Raw genomic sequence first — 16,932 nt, 5'->3', positions numbered from 1 at the left:
CAGCACTGGCATTGTAGAAGATAGTTTGGCCATTATGATCCTATCTTTCCTGGAGCTCTGGACAGATAGGTGTAAAGCAGCCCCCTAGAGTGTGCCTCCCCATTAAGGAATGAAGAATCTCAGATCTTCTCTTGCATGTTGCTCCTGTGGATGGGTATAACCTTCTTAATGGACCTAACCTGGCATTTTTCTTGGTTTGGCTGAGATAGCATTTGTGTCCACCACCCCAATTATGGTGTCTGGTTTCTTTATTTACTCTTTAATAGCAGCTGCAGTTTCTGATCTAAGACCTATCAAGTTGTCAGTTACTTTAAAATCATAAACCCAAGTGTTTTGTGCCTTCAAGTCCTAGTGAAAGGAACTTAATGTCTAGTAAAATTATAATTACTGGCTTTCAAAGTATGTCTGTTTCTTTTAAAATATTCAAATTAAATATTGTATGGTCATGAAATGTACAAGTTGAGTTTCTTGATCATATGGTATGTCCATGTGTACAACTCTTAACATATGTGGAAGCTCTGCCACAGATAAAGGACAATATATGGATTACTATTGTATGCTCTATGTCCCAAATAATAAAGGATTTTCCTTTGGGAAAGTGTTTCTGCAGATCCCTACAACAAATTTGCATTAGATGACAGTGTAACATTAGGATCTTGCACACCAATTATGGTTCCAAACAGTGGTTATAAATGGGGCTATTCTTTTCCCAGCACAGCTTTGGAACATCCATTCCAAGTTTCTTCCCTCTTTTTGGTGTTCTTGATAGCTTTTAGTAACTGTGTCACTATATTACCCTACCTACAAGTGGGTTTTTCTGTTAATATAGTTGGTGGCCTGATTGGTAGATGCAGAGGTGCTTCGCCTTTAGAAGGTACACCTCTTACATTGTGGTAAAATACTGGCAGCTGATTAACATGTGTAGTATCCCTGCTATTTGTAGAGGAATGCCTTTAAAGGGCATTCAGCCTTGTGCAGTATTCATTCACCTTGAGGAGGAAGTAGAGCCAAATGATTAAAGGTTGTTCTTTTGATGAAGGCCTCAAGGGCTTGTTCCTAAGAATCCCAGAGGCTGAAACCTATATATTTTTCTACAGATCTGATCCCTAAAGATCCCCTGTAGTGGATCAGTACAAAGAGCTCTCATTAGAATATAAACAGTCCTCTGTTCCATTGATGGACATCCTTATTGAACAAGGAACAAAGCAGGGAGATGATCTGAGAAAGTGGCTTCTTAGCGGAGAAACAATCCTAGCACTTAGAGCTGTTTTCAGTGACTTGCTGGTATTCCATGTTTGATTTGCATCTATTTTGGTGTAATCTCTCTAAGATCAGACTAGTAAATGTTGCCCTCAAGTGGATTGGTTTTGAGGGTTCCTGGAGTTTGGTAGTGAAGTTGCTGTCTGATCTGGTACACCATTGGCGGTTATATGTGGTCTTAGGAGGGCTTTAGGTTTGTAAAGTGATATTGGACATTCTCTTGATTTAGAGAAACAGTCAGTCTGGGGTTGGGTGTCCTATTCAAAAGTACTAGTCTTATTTCTGTAAAAATCTAGTTGTCCCTTTGAACCTGTTAGTATTGGGATAAATACTAAATGAATGAGCTGCTCTGTAAATCTGTATTCCAGATGTGGCTTTTCAAGTTTGAATATCAGGTTGTGATCTGAAGGGCAGATGTGTAGTTCTTTGAGACTTCTCTCCTTGGTTCTGATTTCACCCATTAAGATTTGAGTAGCCGTCTAGGCATTGTCTGGCTGGTTGGAGACTGTTTTTCCTCACGATCCTTTTTATCAATTTAATTTCTGTGGGGCAAGTGACTTATGTGGCCCCAGTATCTTCTTGCTCAGAATTCTTTTCGTATCTTGTCCAAGATGCAGGACATGTTGAGTCACTTAATTTGTCTCCAAAGTCCAGAAAGACAGCACAGACTCCTAATCTGCTGGAAGCTACCCTGCCTGAGTTCATAGTTTAGAGGAGGAAGGGGAGGGATAGGTGACTGGGGAGCTTCATGAAAATTCTGAGCATTCTGTAGATAACTCTGGTGTTTTTTCTTCATAATCAGATCATAGCAGGGTCTTTCAGGAAATGAAGGAACACTCACTTGGGTTTTGGAGACTAACAGTGGCTTTGCTAATTAATGGACCTGGTCAAAACTCTTGGCATTTCAATAAGAACTAATTGCAAAAAAAAAAAAAAAAAGCACTTTTTCTAATAGCTTTAACTAATGAAAGACTGTCGTGTCTACTCTGAAGGTCTGGCCATAGGCACTGACTTTCTAATGTGCGGGGGGTGCTCTGCCTCAGGCCCTGCCCCCACACTACCCCTTCCTCCAAGGCCTCTCCTTCCCCTGCCCCCATTCAGTCACCTCCCCCGAGCGCGCCCTGCCCTCGCTCCTCCCTTCTCCTCCCCAGCACCTCCTGCATGCCGCGGAACAGCTGATCTGCAGGAGGCACTGGGCCACCAGTGGAACACGCATGGAGTTAGCGCCTATGGGCCTGGCAATACCCTACCACTGTTGTGGCTGCCTAGAGGTGGATTGATCAGTTTTACCAATCCCAGATAAGGGGGCTGGGGTCAGCTGGCTGGTGTGGGGCTGGGGCTGGGGCCGGTCTCTGCTGCAGGAGAACCAGTTCGAGACCTGCATGCAGGGGGTTAATGGTTAGGGTGGGTTAACGATAGGACTAATACTTACCAGTTTACCATTTAATATTTTACATCCCTAGTTCATTATCATTTGGTTGGTAATAACAATGGAAGCACGTTGATTTGCAGCCAGCCCTGGGTGCTAAATTGAGTACTGCTTGTTAGCTTAAATAAATGTGTATCAATAAATCCAATTATGTAGCTTAGTGTACTTTTATTTAGATTTTTACTTTTTTAAATTTTTTAATATGGTGAATGCCATGCTTTATTTACTAGATGATTTTATTTGATTTGTGTTAAACTGTATGCAGATGGAAATTCGGAATTTAATTAAAGATACAAAAGTATTTTAAAATTGTTTTAGTAGGGCTGTCAATTGCAGTTAACTCAAGCAATTAACACACAAATTAAATAAAAAAGGCACGATTAATCGCAGTTTTAATTGCACTGTTAATAATAGCATACCAATTTAAATTGGTATTCTAAATATTTTTGAATGTTTTCCACATTTTCAAATATATTGATTTCAATTACAACACAAAATACAAAGTGTACAGTGCTCACTTTATATTTTTGATTACAAATATTTGAACTGTAAAAAAATAGTATTTTCCAATTCACCTCAGTATAAGTTCTGTAGTGCAATCTCTTTATCATGAAAGTGCAACTTACAAATGTAGAATGTTTTTTACATAACTGCACTCAAAAACAAAACAGTGTAAAATTTTAGCGCCTACGAGTCCACTCAGTTCTACTTTTTGTTCAGCTAAGACAAATAAATGTGTTTACATTTATGGGAGATAATGCTGCCCACTTATTTACAATGTCACCTGAAAGTAAGAACAGGTGTTCACATGACACTGTTGTAGCAGGCGTTGCAAGGTATTTTACATGCTGGATATGCTAAACATTTGTATGCTCCTTCATGCTTTGACCAGCATTCCAGAGGACATGATTCCATGCTGATGACGCTAATGTAAAAAAAAAGTGTTAATTAAATTTGTGACTGAACTCCTTGGGGGAGAATTGTATGTTTCCTGCTCTGTGGTTTTACCCACATTCTACCATGTATTTCGTATTATTGGGAGGTACCAATATGAGATTTCTAAAGATTGCTACAGCACTCGATCCAAGGTTTAAGAAACTAAAGTGCTGCCCAAAATCTGAGAGGGACAAGTCGTGGAAAATATGCTGTCAAAGTCTTAAAGAGCAACACTCAGATGTGGAAACTATAGAATCTGAACCACCAAAAAAGGAAATCCACCTTCTGCGGGTGGCATCTGACTCAGATGATGAAAATGAAGGTGCACTGCTTTGGATCGTTATCAAGCAGAACCCAGCTGTTCTCACTTTCAGGTGACATTGTAAATAAGAAGCAGGCAGCAAACATTATCACCAGTAAATGTAAACAATGTTGTTTGTCTTAGCACAGTGGCTCTCAACCTTTCCAGACTACTGTACCCCTTTCAGGAGTCTAATTTGTCTTGGGTACCCCCAAGTTTCACCTCACTTAAAAACTACTTGCTTACAAAATCAGACATAAAAATACAAAGGTGTTACAGCACACTATTACTAAAAATTGCTCACTTTTACATTATAAAATAAATCAATTGGAATATAAATATTGTACTTCTGTTTCAGTGTATAGTACATAGAACAGTATAAACAAGTCATTGTATGAAATCTTAGTTTGTACTGTCTTTGCTAGTGCTTTTTATTTAGCCTGTTGTAAAACTAGGCAGATATCTAGATGTACCCCCTGGAAGTCCTCTGCATTCCCTCAGGCGTACCCCTGGTTGAGAACCGTTTTAGCAATTGGCTGAACAAAAAGTAGGACTGAGTGGAATTGTAGGCCCTAAAATTTTAAGTATTTTGTTTTGAGTAGTTATTTTTAAAAAAAATTCTACATGTATAATTTGCACTTTCAGGATAGAGATTTCACTACAGTACTTGCGTGAAGTGAATTGAAAAATACTATTATCTTTTTTTACAATACAAATATTTTTAATCAAAACTAATATAAAGTGAGCACTGTGCACTTTGTATTGTGTGGTAATTGAAATAAACATATTTGAAAATGTAGGGGAAAAAATCGAAAAATATTTATAATTTTAAATTGGTATTCTGTTATTTAACAGTGCGCTTAAACCTGTGATTAATTGCAATTATTTTTGTAATTGTTTGAGAGCCCTATTTATTAGTTAAATAAAATTACTTTAAACATTCTGGATGCATAAGAAAAACAAGTTTTATCAAAACAAATTTTGCCTTCAAAACTAATTTATTAAACAAAGGAAATATTAAAGTTAGTGAATTGACAGTTTCTGGTTACCTGGGCCAGATTTTCAAAGGCATTTTGGTGCTTAGTAGGATTTTCAAAAGTGCCCAAGCAGGTTAGGTGCCTAACTCCAGTTGAACTCTATGGGAGTAGGAACCTAAGCAGGATAGGTGCTTTTGAAAATAATAAAGCACCTATTTGCATCTTTAAGACCCTAAATACCTTTGACATACCTGGCCCCATTCCTTCAGGTTTTTAGAATTAGAACTCATCCTTTCCCAAGAAAATAAGTTTTCTTGCTTTTTCAACTCCCAGTTGGTTTCTCAGCTTTGAATGAAGTAATCCACATGTAGAAAATACTCTGCACTTCCAGCTAAACCGAAACCAAAAGTTTTTCTGCAGAAGAAACTAAAAGTACGTATGTTTGGAAAAGTATAAAGACTGAAATTAATAAGATTGATATATTTATAAATCTTGAGGAGACCTAAGAAGTTACATTCCCCCCCCTCCCCAAATTCTGTGTGATTAAAAAGGCAGCACCGTTTAATTCACTGATACAGCATATTTTTATTTGATTTTAATAATTTATAAGTTTAGGCCTTAATGTAGGTTCTTGTTTGAGTTAGTGTCCCTATGGATGCTCCACTTCAGGTGTGCATGTGCCCCACGCACCCCACCTTTGATTGGAGATTTTTATTATCACTGTCTGTTTGGCCCACGCATGTGCTGCTGATAATCGTGCCCAGCAGTAAGGCTATGTCAGGCTGCATGGGCAACCTGCTCTCAGTTCCTTCTCCACTGCATCGGCCTGCCACTGAATTTATCATGTGTGCATGTGCATTCCTCATGCAGAGTTTGTTCTACTTAGGGCTTGTCTAAACTTAGTGTTGCATCAGTGCAGCTGCGCTGCTGTAGCACTATGCCATCAGGAGAGCTTCTCCTGTCGGCATAGGTATTCCACCTCCCCAAGGTGTCACTATGTCAATAGGAGAAGCCTTCCAGTAGACATAACTCCTGATGTATACAGTGCTACGTCGATATCACTACATTGTTTGGGGGTGTGGATTTTCCACACCTCTGAGCAACGTAGTTATAAGGACATATGTTTTTGTAGTGTCGACCAGGGCTCACTTTGTTAGTTGTAAGTAGTTATTGGTTGCTGAAAAGATTTTTATTTCCTCCACGGAAATCTCGCTGACACAGGCCTTTCCAGTTCACCAAGGTTTAAATTACCTCATGTAGAGAGGCTATCCCCAGTCAGTGACGCGCACTCTAAGTGTGTTTGCTGCTTGGGAGAGTTGCACATCCCACAGAAGTGCAACTTCTGTTTGGCCCTCAAATTCAGGGCACAAAATAACCAGGAAACCAAGCTGTAGCTGTTGTTAATGAAGTGCTCCTTTTGCTCTGCTTTGGATTCGTGTCAGGAAAAACCCCTGTCCATCAGTCTCCGGAGGTCTCTAGTGCCCCTATGACTTCATTGCAACACCTTCCTAGAAAGGGGAAAGGCTCAGACCTTTAAAGATCCTAAAAAGAGCTCACCCACCTCAAAAAGGCTTAGCTGCTCAACCAGGTCAGCAGCCTCAGACACTCTGTTCTCAAGGCTTGGTACCATAGAGCTCCTTCAATACCAGTGAGGACAGAGCTACAGAGTTGGAGAGATTGGGGCCTTAATGACAGACCCTCCTTTCACAGTATTCTACAACGACAGAGTTTCCTTACAACCAGACTTCAGGTTTTTTCCTAAAGTATCTTCTGAGTTTAATCTGTATCAATCATTTACCTAGGAGTTTTCTTTCCAAAACCACATTATTCCAACCTGGAGACCACACTCCATACTCTAACACCATCCTGACATCTAGTTCCCTATCTAGATAGGAGATATACAAAATGGTTTAGTCTTAGACTGTTCGTTTTGTTAGCAGAACTTTCAGATCTGTCTGCAATTTCTATCCAAAGACTATGAAAAATGGATTTTGGAGTGTATTAAGCCAGCATTACAACTCCTGCTGGGATGTCAGCTTATTTGACAAGGTCACAATCTACATCTATGGCTCTACTTAAGTGTCCCAGTTGCTGAGATCCACAGAGCTGCCACATGATCTTCAGTACATACCTTCTCCAGGCACTATGCCTCAGCTGATGCTTTTAGATCTGATGAGGCAGATGACAGTACCTAAGAACAGCCATACTGGGTCAGACCAAAGGTCCATATAGCCTGGTATCCTGTTTGACATTGGCCAATGCCAGGTGCTTCAAAGGGAATAAACAAAATAGGCAATCAAGTGATCCATTCCCTGTTGCCCATTTCCCAGGCTCAAGCAAACAGGCAGGGTGGGTAGGGATGGTGTCCCTACCCTCTGATAACTGTTGATGGACCTATCCTCCATGAACTTATGTAGTTATTTTTTGAATGCTGTAATAGTCTTGCCCTTTACAACATCCTCTGGCAAAGTGTTCCACACGTTTACTGTGTGCAGTGTGAAGAAATACTTTGTTTAAAACAAACCTGCTGCCTATTAATTTCATTTTGTGACCCCTAGGTCTTCTATTATGAGGAGTAAATAACACTTCCTTATTTACTTTCTCCTTCTTTTCTCTGTTCTGAACTCAATTCTAAAGCTTCCTCCTCCTCCTTAGGGAGGTACTGCGTGGGAGTCACCTGACAAAGAGATTATTCACCCTGTGCAGTAACTGGTTTTTTGAGATGTTCCCCTATGGGTGCTCCATTACCTGCTCTCCTTCCTCTCTGCTTCCAGGCTTCCTTCTGAGGCTCAGTGTTGGAGAAGGAACTGAGGGCAGTTTGCCCATGTAGCCTCATATAGCCTCAGTGCGGAGCACAAGGATATCAGCAGTGCATGCGCAGGATGAATGGATACTACTAATGAAAATCTTCAATCATAGGTGCATGGCGTGCATGTGCACCTGAAGTGGAGAACCCAGATGGGGACACATCTTGAAGAACCACAGTTGCTGCTTTTTGTCATAATTTCAAGTTTAATTAACAGGTTTATTTTTAAAAAGAAAAATGGACTTAATATAAATTTTAAAAAAATCAAATTTAAATTAATCTTTTTTTAAATGTATCTGTTTTTATTTATCCTATCTAGACCTCACTTAGATGAGGAGGGAGGTTCCATAGTTTAGATCTCAAGATGTCCACAAGTTCTTCTCTGGGCAGGACCAAACCTTATAAGAATTCTGTTGTTTGTGGGATTTTGGAGGAGGGGGGGAAGGAAGCCCAAAAGGGAGGTAATCCTTGCCCCAATTATGCAACTAGGAAAAGAGCCTACTGTACGTACACATCTGTTACCCATCAGGCAAGAAGCCCACACAAGGTGAATAAGGCCCTAGTTGTTAGAGAAATTATCAATCTTTTTTCACCTGTAGCTGAATCATTTTTTTGCTAAAAATTTCCATAATTTGTGGCCGGGGTTATGCTGGAGGTGGTACTTCAGAGATTTACCATCTCAGGCCTCCTTCTGAACTTAACTTTAATTAAAAAAAAAAAAAGGCATACAAAAAACTACAAAATTTCATTGTGTAGAAGGAAGCTCACTTACCAGTAACTGAACTGGCGTTTTCTAAATACACTATCACTGTAGATTCCCACTGACTATCCTTTCTTCCATGTTTCTTTGGAAGTTATTTTTTTAACTCATAGTGAAGATACAACTGAGATATTAAATAGCAGGCCTCCCTTGCAACCACAAACATAACTGCAGAATACACTGGGCCTATCTGTAACCCAGTGGGCATGGAAACCAGAGGAAAAGGGATGAGACCGTTTGTAACAAGCAGCTTAGAATTTAATGAATCATGGCCCTAAAGGTTTTGTTTTAGAATCTGTTGTGAAATTATCACATGTAGATTGAAACCTGTGTTGAGGAATGGGAAGTGTCTGGGATTCTTGCACCATCAATTGTATAACTGTAGAGTACTAAACTCTCTCAGCATACTGGTTTATGAATTTTTGGCAAGATGAAAAAGGTAGTGCCTGAGACTAGGATAGTCTAATAATTCACCCACATACAATAGAGCTCAGTCTAGTCTAGACATTCAATCTTGAAGCTGGGCTACCAAACATCAGGTTTAACAGTAGTTAATAAACTATTTCTTAAATGCTTGTCCTGCTTTAATTTCTGGGTGAAATTTTCTTGGATGTTTTTTTTTTTCTGAAGCTGATCTGAGCTGTTTTAGTATACCCTTAAGTACATTCTTAGAGTTCTGGGAAAGGTAGCTTACATATCTAGTCAACATTAATTTTGCTGCCTTAAGGGTGAACTGTAGAGGAAAAAGAAAACTTGTGACTTTTATTGCCTATTTAATATATAAAGTGCCTCAAAGTGTGCAGTTGTCTTATACTGAAATCAGGTACTGATGTTTAAGCTTTTTGCTCTCTGGGAGACCCGATTCACCTTTCTTTGATGTCATTATAGTGTTGATTATGTTTATAGATCAAAAAGAAATAGGGAACAGCACTCTTTTGTTTGCCAGCTCACCTTTAAACTGGCTACATGGGAGGTTGAACCTCGTCTGTAGCTGTATGGGCTAGTTAATATGGAAACACCATTCTTAATTAATAAAAATCTTCCTCATTTCTTGAAGAATGATTTAAAGGGTATTTCCATTTTTTTCTATGCTGTTTTTCAAGATATCAGGGAGTAAATAACTTCTGTAGCATACTGTTTCCTGCGATAGGTTGTGTGCTGTTTTAAACTACTGTAGTCATAAGTACAGGTGATACTATTTGTATACAAGGCTCTTGTTGGATTCGTTAACAAAGGCCTTCTAGATAGTTTGGTTAGAGTTTGGAGATTTGTTTAATGGAAAGACAGCTGTAGAGAGCATGTTTTTCAATTTTCTGCGTGATACTTTTTGGAGAAAGGGGGCAACTTGACAATGTTTGTTTAGAAGACCTGACTTCACGTAGGGATTACACATGTGATCCTCTATTCCTGTCCTTGTTCAGTGGGAACTGAGCTGCGAACACACTTGTGTTCTGGGCAGGATAAAACTTTCCTTCACAAGCATTCTGATGCCATAGCCGCTATATGGGTGTGATCAATAGTGAGCTGTGTCCTAGATGGAGTCACACTTTTCTTTTTGTTTAAAAACATTCAGATGTAGTTATTTCAATAAGTTAAATATCGGTAGCCTACTAATTTAAAATGATATGTTTACCTCTAACTTGCTTTTGAAATGGGGATAACTGCTTGAATATAACTCATTTGGTATGGGCTAGGTGGAATAGTGGGTTATGCAGTTAGTAACCTTTCATCTTTTGAGACCTGGGTTCAAATGCAGCTTCTGTCACAAGTGAAAGAGCTTTATGAACACCTAGTCTTTCATATTCATGTATTTGCAAAACCAGTGTAATTTGGCCCCATTGTTGTCCCTCAAGAATGCTGTGAGTCCAGATCATGATGGATTTGCACTTCTGGGTGGCGGGAAAATATATGCCATATATTTGTCAATTATACTGTGCCTCACTCCTGCTGTTCTGTCACTGTTATAAATATTAAAATCTTCCCTGTTCCAAAAAAGGAACATTTTAAATCTGTTGAACAGTTGTTTTTAGAAATAATGGTTTTTCGATAGGTTTTTATGATTTTAGTGATATAGTACAAGAATTTTTAAAAGTTCCTTTGTTTTATTAGGAGTCCACATCTCCAGTTGTTTCACCACAGCAGTCCCCACCAACCTCTCCACATACATGGAGGAAGCACAACCGCCATCCCAGCGGAGGGAATAATGAACGACCTCTTGCTGGACCTGGGCCTTTTTGGGCTCCATTTAGTGAAGCACAGCCAGGTATAAATGTCTTATGTTCTCCTTCAAGTGTTGCCTGACGTTGTGGGATTTTAAAAAAAGAAAAGCTGAAAGTTTAGGTCAGCTTAGATTTACATTTTCAGAATGGACAGAATAAGTAGCAGAAAAAGGACAGGAATATGAAGTATCTCTCTACACAATTAACAAGTGCAGCTCAATTGCAGTTCACTCTGTTAAATTGGTGCCTGCCAAAACTGCATGATCTGCAGCACGGCTGGCAGGCTCATTGCGTAAGTCTGATGTGGAAAATGCTCAAAAATGTGGCAGGAGGGAGAGGATGGAACAGTTGCATGTGTCCCTAAAGGATATTTATAGCAGTATAAAACTGACATGTTCTACTCCTGGGGGAATTCTGTACCAAAAAACAAAAATTTTGCAGATATTTTAAATTCTGCATATTTTATTTGTCAAATTAACACAATATAATGCCAGTTTCAATTACTTTAATTTATTTCAAAATACCTGTCAGCAAGTATGTCTGTAACAATACAGACCAAAAAAATAAAAAGATTCAAGAAGTGGGTTTTTTTTGACAAATAGATTCCTTACTAGGCATATTAATGCAGAACTTTGAGTAATTCATTTAAACTACAATCCAGACATTTATTTCCTGCACCCCGCAAAAGCAGTGCAAAGGCTTGGGGGGAGACAAGGGTAACAGAGGAGATGACTGAGCGGGAAGGAGCCTAGAGGTGAACCTGTAGTGTTGGGTGTGGGTGGGACAAGTATGAAACAAGAATTTGGGGGAGGAGTATTATTAGAGAGTTAGGGAACCTCCCCAGTGCAGACCCTGGCTGACCGCTAGCCTCTCCCATTCAGTCAGGCACATCTGCCTCTAATCCCCATGTGGTCCTGCACCCCCCAGTACCCATGTGGCCCTGCAGCTTCCCTTCCATTCAGCCCCTGCCTCAATGCTGTCACTAGCTTCTGAGCCTAGGCCTCAGTCTGTCCCCCCTACTGGCCCTTCTGAACCCCAGTCTGTGACACCCCCACCCAGCAGTCCTGTGTGCCCTGCTCTGACTGTCCCATGCTTCCTCGCCTGCCCCATTGTGAGGAACACCGCCTCCCATCCTCCGTCTGTCTGCTGGTTGCCCTCTCTTTTGGCACCACAGCAGCCCCTGGTGGGCAAAAGGTGTAATTGCAGCGCCTCTCGAGCAGAACTGTATTCTGCAGCGGGGAAAAAAATATCTGGGGCAAAGAGGGGACATGAATTCTGCATGTGTCCAGTGGCAGAGAATTCCCCCAGGAGTAATGTTCCTGAAACTAGCGGTAATCTTCCCTATCACTGTGTAAAAATGCAGCTTGAGGGGAAAGCAATAACACTACTATACTGTATGTTTTGAACTGTGCTTTTCTTTCTTAGAGTAGGTTAAATGAACTTGTCAGATTTTTTTCAAAACTGATACACTTCTTAATACTTTGAGTTTTTACTTTCTCTAGAACTTGTGTATATTTAAGATCCACATTCTTAGGGTCTTGTGGTTTGAGTTATGTTATGGTGGACTAATAGTTTGATACTCTGTGTGCTGGTACATCCTATAGGCCTGTGTTAATTGTTACTTTTTGAATAGTAAAGAAATATAGTGTCTGATCCCAGTGTTTCTACAAGTTCCTTTTTTTTCTCCTCCCCCTACTGTTCCCAGGTTTTCTACTTCTAAGTAAATCTTAATTCAGGTTACACTTATGCTTTTAGTATTATTTCTTGTTACAATATATTATATTTTAAATTAGCATTTGGATTATTTTTTTATATTTAATTTGAATACTTATGATTAGTAAGGTGTATTATAATTGGCCCACTATTTTTCAGTATATCCTTTATTGTAGTCACGACCATACTTTGAGGACCCAGGAGCTTCTTATGTGAGAATTGGTTGAAGGTATTTTCTTGAGCTGTCAAGTCCTAAGAAAAGACTAAAATTTTGTTTTTATTTTCAGGGACATATAGAAAGCCTAGATCATATGCAGAGGGTTGTGCCAATGATGTTGTCCCAACAAGTATCATGCCCTAGTAGTTAGGCATGCTTATACATTATCTGATATAAAGATCATACAGTTTCTTCTTTGTGCACATGCCATACATTTGAGTACCACAGAATAGGTTTAGTCAAACTGTTGTAAAAGCCCTAGCTAATTTGCAATTTTTAATGGATAAATTGACTTCCATCTTCACCCCTGCACATAGTAGAATACTTGAGAACCTAGATTCTTACAGGCTCAAATGCAGATGAGCTTTTTCTGGTGGCTGTCTTGCAGTTTTCAAAGCTGTGGACTCCAGGCATTCGTCAGTAACTTGCTCTTCATCCATTTTTCATAACTACAGTAGTTTGCTGCAGAATTACATATTAATCAGTCAGTTCTGGCAAAAATATTCGGGTGATGCTTATTCAGTGAATTAACTTACTGACTCTAAAAAGCTGTCAGAATTAGACCAAAAACTCAGTCCTCTTAAATTCTGTCTTTTGTCACTTCCTCCAGATATTTCCTACACTGAAACGCTGTTTATCATATTCAAAATTGTTCATTGCAGCGGGATTATCTGTATTGCTAATGCTATCTCCTATCTCTAGTTTCTAGCTAGAATAGGTTTTAATATTCTGCTGTAGCTCAGGGCAACCCATGTCCATCCTGATTCAGAGTGGAAAGACTTTTCTTGACCCAACTGGTGCCTTGGTATGAATCATAGCTGTGCTTTACACACACAAGGGTGTGTGTGTGTGTGTGTGTGTGTGAGAGAGAGAGAAGTGGTGATCATACTCTTATTTAAGTGAGGGTCTAATAGTACAGGCTAGAATGATGGTGTTGGCCAGTGCTCCGCAAAATTCCAAATCCAGCTCTTCCAATAGACCTTAGTCCTAACCTTGGAGATTCCCTTCCTGTTTCAGTCTTGAGTCTCTCTTGAATAATCAGCTAACTATGTCAAATTGAGTCACTTTTCTGTTATGTTCCAAAAGTTCCAAGAGGGTTTAAAGATGAGACCACAATATTTTCACTTGTAATCCAGACAGGTGATCCAGGTCTCTCTAGGTATAAGTCCAGTGTGTCAAATGCTAGGATTTAGAGAGGATTCTCTTGATATTTAGGACTAATTATTAGTGTTTCCTTTTTGCAGGGAACGAGTCATTGCCTGTGTCCCTGTACTACCTTCTCCTCAGGATCTACATTGAACCCTTCAATGTTTAAGAATATTGAACTTAATTCACCCAAGAAAAAAACATTATCTATTTTAGTTACCCATCTGGCCTCCTGTTACTATAGTATCTGAGCACGATAGTCTTTAGTACATTCATCATTACAATACCCCTCTGAGGCATGGAAAGGCTTTTACCTCCGTTTTACAGATGGGGAGCTGAGAACCAGAGACTGTATTCCCCAAGCTCATTCAGGAAGTAAAGTAGGACAGGGACTTGAACCCAGGTCTCCATATCCTAGGCCAGTGCCTTAATCCCGGAACTATCTTTTCTGCTGGTATTAATCTTCCATTTGTCTTTTCCAGTTTCTAAAGGAATGCCTTAGCCAAGCTTCATGCTCCTTTGATCATTTAATTATTCTGTGTGTTGACGGCCAAGTCAAAGCATAGACCCAACTAACATCTGGGTGGTGATGTACGGAACTGATTCTTACCAACCCTTTTATAAAGTACGGAATAGTGCTAGAGTTTGGAAAGCTGAAAGACTTTTAGCCGAAATATGGTAGATTAACTCTTTCCTGGTGCTAGTAAACTTGCACTAGTTGGACCTCAATAACCAAAGTGTATGAACTCTTTGTTTAAATATATTGTCACCTGCGTGTGCATTGGAAAACAAACTCTTTAATTCATGGGTGTGTTGTGTCACCCCTCAAGGAATAAAAACTATACTGTTCTCAGATTTGATATTGTCTATATGCTTTTTAGGACCAGTACCAAAATTGGATTACTAGATCAAGGGGCCAGTGATAATTTTAAGGTCCAATATTCCTTTTACTGTCAGGGTTTGAATTGCACGTCTCACGCTATTTGGAAGCTGTGGTTCACACCTTTCTGAAGACAGGACTGTTACTGTTGCCTAGGCAGAGTGAAAGATTGGATCTTACAGTCATATTCTGATTATCATCTTGCTGCCTGGTACTTCAGTTAGGACACCATTTTAGTGTGATCTTGTAGTTTGCTAGAAGCTAAGGGTTTTGTATAGTCTTAGAGGATCTTGGATTTGTGTCCTTTTGTTTGATATAAAAAGGCCTGAAAGGTGTGTGCAAGCTTTTCTTTTTTTTACCTTAAATTCAGGAATGTAAAGTCTTGTCTCTGCTTGATTTTGCTGGAATAGTTCTTGGAGGCCCATGTGGATTCCCACCCCCAATTAAGTGGTAGAGTTTATTCTAACAAAAGTCTGTTCTCCTGAGTGTTTCTCAGGAATTTGAATTAAATAGATGCTAACAAAATGGGTTTAAATAATCAGAATAAAATTGCTTCCCTTCTCAAACTAAGCTTCAGTTATTGATCTGTCACAAACATAGTACTACTCCAGTTCGCCAGAGTTTCCCGGGAAAAAACAAAACGATGCTTGAATTTCTTATGAAAAGGAAACAGGTTCTCCTTCCACACACACAAAAATCATGCCTTTATACCTAATCAAGAGCAAAAACAGCACAAACTTTTTTTTCCTTTTGCATGGCAATTTAAACTCCAGATCCAGCAGCTAGAAAGTTGGCTGCTAAAAGCTTTTCAGAAATGAAGTGATGGTTGAAGTTGCATGGCAGAATAAGATGGTAATCAAGTGACACCATTTTAAGGTCTGTTACTTCATAATATAATAGGGCTAGAAATGGAACCTTTACCAAAACAGTTTCCTTGGGAACTTTATCAGTGTGGCATATGGAGTGAGAGGAATTAAAGCCCATTCCACATAAACTACAGCTCAGGGTGGATTTGATTTAAATCAGATTGATTTAAATCACTAGGCAAGAAGACCCGATTTAATCATGGATATCGCCATAAAAGTGCATTCTTTCTGGCTGTTAAACCTTAATACATATTCTTCACAACTCAGAGAGAGATGTGTACCTTCTAAAAATGAAACTTACACTATACATTTTTAAAGTGATTTATTTTGGAAACTTTTCAGATTAGTTTTACAGCTATATCAGAAAATGAATAATTGAAACTATAGAAAATTATGATCTTGAAGGTGGATAGTCTTCAGAATCCTGTATGTTGAGGATGAATTCTCCTAAACAAAATAAGTCAATGCAGTTATTTAATTATTATTACCATACAATTTAGTATTACTCATTGCATTCACTGACACTCTACTACTTTAAAGGTGAAATTGTAAAAGGAAGATCTGCCTATTTCAGCTATTTATTTTTTATCACAACTGCATCTAAAATACCATAGAGTAACAACTATATATTTTGCTCAATCATGAGAATTCAAGAATCTTCCAGAAGGAAGACAGGCAGTCCTTAAGAAAGAAGTATGAAATAAAAAAGTTTACCAACCCGAAGATCCTGCATGTTCAAACATGTTCCTTTCATCATCTTCAACGCAGTTTCCTCCTGAGAAGGCACACTTTTCATGATGTTGTTTCAGGCAACCAGGCCTTGAATTTCTTTGTTGCACTGTTCTCATTTTGCACGCATGCCTGTCTTACCCACAGGTAGAGGAACTTCATTAAATTATTCCCAAACTGGGTGTCTTTTACGGCCTACTGCCATTATAGGTTTTCCCTTCTAGTGAGAGAATGCTATGGTAGATTTCAAATCAATGAGGGCTACACTCAAAAAGACCTCAAGACTTTTGGAATATGCTGCTCAAACAGTTTCACTTTTGTTTCTACTGCCTGTCCCTCCCTTCTCACATTTATCTACAGACTTCTCCTTGTCCATATCTATTCCGTCCCCAACAATCTATTCATTGAACTTTTTGAAACTTTGCACTTTTAGAGAGAGGTAAGGGATTGACTCTGTGTACACAAATTTGCTGAGGGACAATAGGGTTGAGGTTTGTTATTTCTCACCATTTATTTATTTATTTATTTTATTTAATTTAAAACATTTTTGCTGTTAACAAGCATGTTATCTCTGGAGACACAAATCCACAGATTGAAACCTGCAAAACTAAGCATCTCTGATGGTATCTTCTAGACTGAGCACAGAGTCCCATTGGGTAGATAGAAAGATTAACCTAAATAATTTATACAGAA

General features: G+C 39.1%; 1 protein-coding gene and 1 long non-coding RNA gene across 27 annotated transcripts in view; one reads left to right on the top strand and one right to left on the bottom strand.

Annotated features, from left to right (window-relative positions):
• REPS1 (RALBP1 associated Eps domain containing 1) overlaps window positions 1–16,932 on the top strand; it is a 112,141-nt gene that overhangs the window by 30,313 nt on the left and 64,896 nt on the right. For all 26 annotated transcript variants that reach the window (XR_010600100.1, XR_010600099.1, XM_065590280.1 and 23 more), the window contains one exon: window positions 10,579–10,732. Coding sequence is in view for 24 of the 26 variants with exons in the window: in XM_065590280.1 (XP_065446352.1) it covers window positions 10,579–10,732 (154 nt within the window). In the remaining 2 variants the exon portion in view is untranslated. The remainder of the gene's footprint in view (window positions 1–10,578; window positions 10,733–16,932) is intronic.
• On the bottom strand, window positions 15,818–16,367 carry LOC135982636 (uncharacterized). The gene is made up of 2 exons (XR_010600101.1): window positions 16,229–16,367; window positions 15,818–15,957 (listed from the first exon to the last, which is right to left on the bottom strand). It is a non-coding gene; the product is annotated as an uncharacterized LOC135982636 (long non-coding RNA).

This window comes from Chrysemys picta, chromosome 3, assembly GCF_011386835.1.
Source record: "Chrysemys picta bellii isolate R12L10 chromosome 3, ASM1138683v2, whole genome shotgun sequence".
Lineage (NCBI taxonomy): Eukaryota > Metazoa > Chordata > Testudines > Emydidae > Chrysemys > Chrysemys picta.
This window is presented reverse-complemented; position numbering and strand designations above follow the sequence as displayed.